Source organism: Hydractinia symbiolongicarpus, chromosome 4 (genome assembly GCF_029227915.1).
Source record: "Hydractinia symbiolongicarpus strain clone_291-10 chromosome 4, HSymV2.1, whole genome shotgun sequence".
Lineage (NCBI taxonomy): Eukaryota > Metazoa > Cnidaria > Hydrozoa > Anthoathecata > Hydractiniidae > Hydractinia > Hydractinia symbiolongicarpus.
Genome location: NC_079878.1, coordinates 26,124,062 through 26,130,798, shown reverse-complemented (window position 1 = coordinate 26,130,798; position 6,737 = coordinate 26,124,062). Strand labels below are relative to the sequence as shown.

General features: G+C 34.3%; 2 protein-coding genes across 2 annotated transcripts; one reads left to right on the top strand and one right to left on the bottom strand.

Annotated features, from left to right (window-relative positions):
• Positions 1–1,271: 1,271 nt before the first annotated feature.
• Positions 1,272–3,348, top strand: LOC130642389 (uncharacterized). Its single transcript, XM_057449475.1, has 4 exons — positions 1,272–1,415; positions 1,604–1,939; positions 2,001–3,221; positions 3,337–3,348. Exons 1-4 carry the CDS (start codon positions 1,272–1,274, stop codon positions 3,346–3,348), a joined length of 1,713 nt encoding a protein of 570 aa, XP_057305458.1.
• Positions 3,349–4,051: 703 nt separating this feature from the next.
• LOC130642085 (uncharacterized) lies at positions 4,052–6,511 on the bottom strand. The gene is made up of 2 exons (XM_057449160.1): positions 5,048–6,511; positions 4,052–4,877 (listed from the first exon to the last, which is right to left on the bottom strand). The coding sequence occupies exons 1-2, from the start codon at positions 5,494–5,496 to the stop codon at positions 4,178–4,180; spliced, it is 1,149 nt and encodes a 382-aa protein (XP_057305143.1). The 5' UTR covers positions 5,497–6,511; the 3' UTR covers positions 4,052–4,177.
• Between the last annotated feature and the right edge of the window lie 226 nt (positions 6,512–6,737).

Here is a 6,737-nt window from a genome sequence, read left to right as displayed (position 1 = left end):
TGACTCTGGCTGTAGCTTTCCACATGTGTTACAGGGCCCCAACACTCAGCCTTACACAGGAGGTTGTCATGACAGGACCAGCCTGTACATATTTTGACTAAGGACAGCAGGGTTGTCAAGCCTGAAGACCAAGTTAGTAAACTTGGGCACCTTACTGAACTGGGGTAAAAAGTGGGGTTGTCTCTCTCAATTCCCCATCTCACAAGATTGGTTGGAGAGGGAAGGGTGTCGTAGGTTGCCCCTATACAAAAGGAAGTTAGACATTGTGGCAATGAAAGAATGGTTCTCCAAGACAAATCATTTTTCACATAAGAGCACCATTTTGTCCAATTGCCTTGGAAATAATAACAATCGATACTAACCTATCTGCAACTGACTTCCTTGATGTTTCACTCGATTTCCATTCCGGAAAATACTTTCCATACCATAAACCAAACAGCAAGCCGTTGTATGTTAACGCGCAGTCCAATCACCCACCGACCATCCTCAAGCAACTCCCTGTTATGATCAACCAACAATTAATCCAACTATCGTAAGTGGCTAAAAAAATATTGAAAATTTTTATGGTACAATCCCCCATATAATATGAACGTTGTTACAAATGTCGGCAAGAGGTTTTTGCAGCTTGTACAAAAGACCACCAGCTGAATAATTTTCAATATCAATACATTAAAAGTCAGCTACTCCTACACACCTAGTATGCATAACATCAGAAGTCAACACAATTCCAGCCTGCTCAATAACACGGATGAACAACAAAATCGATCCTGCAACTGCCGATCAAAACCAAACTGCCCACTAAATGGTGATTGTTTGAAATCATGCATCGTTTACAAAGCAAGTTATTGCGGACGGGGAAATATCGATCATAATTTTTCAAACAACTTTCTAAAGTATGTTTTAATTGTAACCTGATGATTGTAGAATATACATGAAACTTAAAGTTGTTAAAAAGTTGTAGTATTTTTACTTGTCCAACAAATATTATAAGGCTCTGTTTCTTTACATTGGGCACTCTAGAAACCAATTGATAATATATATATGTAGTCTGCAATTCTCTGTTTCAATTTTAATAGATATGTTTAATGGTAAATTATTCAATTCCCTGTGTGTTCCTTTTATTGAAGAGTTTTTTTCAGAAAGCGCTGTTAATAGTTATACCTCATAATTTATTTTTCTGATGAATGTCACATGACCTGTTGTATCTGTAAATTTCAGCTGAAATTGAAATTTTTCATATTCTGCGGTTACACTTTATATTATCATGTATTATGACGCAGGATGAAGAGCTTGGTGTCAACAAAAAACGTAGTCAAAAGAAAAAGGGAGCTAAGCAGGAGGCTAGTAGAACTTATTCTGACCTTAACGCAGAAAATAAAATTAAAGAGATGGCTGAAAAGACTGTCAGACGTAAGGTAAACTTATTATGTTGAAAAAAGGATAACTCCATTTCCCTCCAAATTCTCCTTTTGTTTGTGCGGTTGTCTTTAGTGACATTAACCAGAGAATATAAGGACTTTTTACCCAAATCTCAGATCTATATATATTTGCAATTCTATAGTTTTACTTTAAACAAATGTATATTGGTAAATTATTCGATTAGACGGATTCGCGTGACGTCATTTGTTTATGTTTTTTGGCTACGCAATGCGCATGCGTAAATCACTGGAGTCAAAACAAAGTGGATCGCGGCCATTTTGGTTGCTGTTTTGGCTTGAAAACTGTGCTGACTGGGCAAGAGAGAAAGAAAATATTTATATTTTTGGAGATTATATCGAAGATGCCTAGTACCTGTTGTGCTGTAGGATGTACGAATAGAAAAACTGAGGAAAGTAGCTTACATTTTTATCGAATTCCTCCACCTTCAAATCCTGAAAGAAGGCAGAAATGGATAGCAGCAGTTGGAAGAAAAGATTGGCACGAACTTCAAATCAACAATGCTAGGTTGTGTAGTGAACACTTTATTTCTGGCAAAAAATCTGAAAATAAACTTGATCCAGATTATATTCCAACACGATTCTTTCATTTGGAATCCAATGAAAGAACATTCCATCAGAAAAAAAAAAAGATTTGAACGTATCTCTAAACGTCGCGAAGTTAAAGAATCCACTTCTTCTACTAGCAGCACACTCCAGAATGAGAATGAATTTATTGATGCTGTTGAACCTGATTTTGTTGATTTTAAAAATTTATTTGAACTAGAAAAAAGCAAGACCAATGACTTAGCTGCTCAACTGGAAAAGGTACGCAAAGAAATGAAAACAGTTCAAGCAGACGTGGATTCAAAGAAGAAACTCATCATTCAATGCCACAATGACTCAATTAGATTGACCCAAAATAATCGAAATTTGAAAAAGAAACTCAAGAAATTAAAATCTGAATCGTTTGGTTATGAAAGTATAAAGTCCAATCCCAAAAAACACCTCTTTTATACTGGCATTATAAGAGACATATTTCAATTGCTTTTCAAGCATTCGAAGTTACCTATAATTTCAAAAAAGTTGCAATCTGAAGATCACCTCCTACTGGTTTTGATGAAGTTGAGACTTGGTATCAAAAATAAAGATTTGGCATACAGGTTCAAAGTTGCTGAATCTGTGGTATCTAAAATCCTTCGCACATTGTTGCCTGTTTTTTCAAAGTTTATGTTGAACAATTTTTTTTCATGGCCTGAAAAAGAAGCTCTTCGGAAGAATTTACCTGAATGCTTTCGCAAAAAGTATACCAGATGTGTGTGTATTATCGACTGCACTGAGATTTTTACAGAACGTCCTTTGGGATTAAATGCAAGAGCACAAACATGGTCTAACTATAAAAATCACAACACCATAAAATATCTTGTTGCTTGCTCACCAACTGGAGCTGTCACTTTTATGTCTGGAGGATGGGGTGGTCGAGTTTCAGACAAGGAGATAACCGTAAAATGTGGGTTTCTTGATTTGATTGAACATGGGGACCAGGTTTTGGCTGATGGAGGTTTTACTGTTATGGAGGAAGTAGCTACAATGGGTGGTATATTAGAGATTCCTTCATTTACCAAGGGGAAATCACAGTTGTCAGGTGGAGAGGTTGACCACAGTCGTCAAATCGCCAATGTGCGTATTCACATTGAAAGAGTTATAGGGAGAATGAGAAAATTTAATATCTTGAATACGCTGATACCGCTAACTCAAGTTGATCTACTGGATGATATTATGGTTTGTGTAGCTGGATTGGTTAATGTGAGTCCAAAAATAGTGGCATAATAATTTTAGTATCTTCTTTTGTGAAAGTAATCAAGATTTTCCATAAGCATTTCATTGGTATTTGTTTATTTGATAGTTTTTTTTTTTTAAGTTTCAATATTAAAGAATATTACATATTGATAATACGGCATGGATAATCACAAAAGTCTACTTTTATATTTAATAAAACGTATATACAGTAATTTAAATATGTAAACATGGTCAGAGCTTTTCCTAAGAATATCACCAAAATCTACTCTCCTTCATTTACTTTGTTTATTTTTGGTAATCTTTTTGCCTTTTGGTCCTACACAATCAGGACAAAACCATTGTTTATTTACTTGAGGTGTCCTGAGTACGTTGACACATGCATAGTGAAACCATGTAATTTTACATTCAGCATTATCACAAGCGATCATTGGCTTAAAACAGGGACGTTTGCAATAACAATACAGCTTTTGAGACTCATCGTTTGCTTGGTCATTTTTACGTGATACTAGCTCTGGAAGTATAATTTTGAAAAACACGCTGTCAATTTTTGCTCTTAGTGATTCACAAAATAATTCATTTTTATCAACACATATTGATATAAAATTTTTTTTGGACCAAACAAAAAAGTAGCAATAATTCCTTTCTGTCACCAACATTTGGAGTTGCATTTGAAAGTAATATTCATGGGTTTCCTTCATTTTGTCATAATTTGTTATTGGACAGTTTTTATGGGTCTTATAGTTTTCTTAGCCATGCTGAAAATTGAAGGGACATTTGATTTCTAGTAGTCCTTTTCCATGGCATTTACAAAACGTGAGGCCATCAGGACTTGCTTCAATATGGTGATATTTTTCATTGATATGAAGACCAGTAATATCCACTGTAAAATTTTCATGCTTAGTTTTCATCATTTCATTAAAACTTTTGAAGGCTTTTGGCTCTGATTCTTTACCATATTTCATTCATGGAGTTGAAATATTTTCATTGTATTGCATGATAGATTTTATTGTTGAAATTGCTGGTTTTTGAATATTACATGTATATGCTTTCTTGCAGTTGGATGAAGTGATTCTTCCAGCACGATAAAGCATCCATTTATTTGATTGGCTTTGGTCTTTAGTTATTTTAGTTAAATTATCATATTGTTTTTGATCTGTTTGTCCTTTGTAATTTTTGTAAAGTTTATCACAAACTTGTGAAATCTTTTGTTCACTGTAGTTCACACTACATGGGTCAAAAAAGCTGGTTAACAGTTTAGGCACAGTATTTTCTTCAGTTTCATATGCAGTATCTGTATCTTCACCTGAACTAGGGTCATCACGAAGTTTGAGACTGATACATGTTAGAACTGCTGCATTAGGAGTTATTTGCTTTAGTTCTTTTAATATTGTAATTTGGGAGTCATGACAAAATTTAACAGGATCTGCACGACTAAATCCTTCAAGAGTTCCTTTGAATGGGCTGGCAATTTTAGGTAATATCTCGTTCTTCTTGGGACGTTTAAAATTGATTTTATGTAAGGGTGCAGGATGGGCACGCTTTCTTGCCTTGTTCCATTCACACAGCTTACTAGTACAAGCATCCTCTTTGTTGAGCTCAAACTGAGTGCATGCTTGCAATTTGAATAGTAATGCCCCAGTGTGACTGCAAGCTGAACCGAGCCTGAAAGTATAAAAATTTTTACTTCTTATTTGTTAGGATATATATGTATGATATAATACCTTACTCTGATTAATTAGTTTTAATTTTTATGTTTTTAAACATTCTATTTAATAGTGAAAGAAATGAGCAATATGAGCAATACAAATCATTTTTTATCTTATGTTTCTTACCCCGACATACAAGTACAATTGGCACTTAATATCCATCCACTTTTGTGTATGCAAACCCAAACTTCATAGAGAACTTCTTTCTGGCCTTGTCGTTGACTGGGTAAAACTTTAGTTTTGACAAAAGAAAAATTTTGGTGTTCAATCTTGTGAATATAAACTTGATGTACGTGTCCCGAAACAAAAAAGTTGTACGATTCAAGGGATTTGTAAGCTTTCATTTTGTCTTTTGTGAATTCACTTGACGTTTCAATGAGATAGTTCCAAATATCAGGGTAACAAACATCAGGCAGCTGTTTAACATCAGTGGTCCAGTTACCCTCCTCTATGTTGAAAGGGTCTTCTAAAAGAACCTCATTTTCGAGTGTCAATTTTTTTTTAAAATGCAAACGATCTTCTTCTAAGATTAGTGTTTTAAAATACGGGGATTCTTCTTTCCATATTTCAACCATCTTCAATCACACTCTAATCCAAAAGGCGGGAATTTTCTTCTTTTTTTTGCTTCTAGAAACATAGTTGTTGTTTTTTTGAAAAACGTGAGCATTTTTTAGACTCACGTGCACATTCAACTTTGAAGTGGAAAATGATTGGTTCCTAGAAAAAAAAAATCGCAATCATGTTTGACTCGATACCCCACACCTTTTCGTTGCAACCAATCAAAAGATCCTATAAAGAGAAAATGATATTGTTATACGTAGCCATAATGATTGTTTTTATATTTTTCTGAAACCTTCGTCTTTACAATCCAGTTGAAAAAAAACAGAATCAAAACATTAGATTTATTATAGAAGATACAAGTCAGAGGGAAAACAAGCTTGTTATTTATTTCAGTATATCTGAGAACAAGGAAGAAGCAATTATTTATGCATTTCACAGCAAATCGCGGTTTGTTTTGACTCCAGTCCGCGTTGAGGCCTGGTAATGACAACAATGTGACGTCACACAGAAATAGGTCTATTACTTAATGAAAAAGGTTTACAATACAGCAAGCTGCACTGAAGTATCTTGTCTACAGGGACGGTGAGTTTGTTGAAAGAATTTCAGCCACAACACACTCATTTTGTACTTGAAATGTAAAATCCTTGTACATATATTCTAGCTTGATGCGAAATGTCTCATCAAACACCTAACCCTATTATGAACACAATTTAGTCTGTTACCTCATTATCCAGACTTTAATAGATCGGGAACTTTGCTAAGAACAATGGAGCGAGTTAAATTGATGCATGCGGTCAACTTAGTTTTATAAAATAAATAATAACTCGAAATAGTTAACTTGGTTTACTATAATACGCGCATGAATACTTGCTTTGAAACAACTTGACTTTTGGTCAACTTGGTTTAAAATTCAACTCAGTTTACAAAATATATAACCTACTTTATTTACTATGTTATACTTATCTAAACATAATGTAAATGTGTCATGAGGAAAGATACTTCAAGAAAGAATTTGGAATCATATCACACCCTCTGTTTTGTTTTGCTACACGATTTTGTTTATTAGTGGAAAACTAGCCGTGGTGTTGCAAAATGCTGTTTTTTTAAAATTTTGTGGAAGTTTTTGGTAGAATCAGACTTCACTGTAAGCTGTTGTATAAGCTGATGTCTTATATTTCGTAATATAAACTATTGTTGGGGAGAACTAACTGTATGTGATTTCATTTTTGGTGGAAGAAAATTCCATGCTTTCACG

Bases quoted from the DNA above. Each gene is read 5' to 3' on its own strand.
- LOC130642085 (XM_057449160.1), bottom strand. From the start codon at position 5,496: ATGGTTGAAATATGGAAAGAAGAATCCCCGTATTTTAAAACACTAATC. The intron at 4,878-5,047 runs GTAAGAAACATA...TTATACTTTCAG, and splicing joins AATTGTACTTGTATGTCGGG to GCTCGGTTCAGCTTGCAGTC.
- LOC130642389 (XM_057449475.1), top strand. From the start codon at position 1,272: ATGACGCAGGATGAAGAGCTTGGTGTCAACAAAAAACGTAGTCAAAAG. The intron at 1,416-1,603 runs GTAAACTTATTA...TTATTCGATTAG, and splicing joins AAAAGACTGTCAGACGTAAG to ACGGATTCGCGTGACGTCAT. The intron at 1,940-2,000 runs GCTAGGTTGTGT...AACTTGATCCAG, and splicing joins ACGAACTTCAAATCAACAAT to ATTATATTCCAACACGATTC.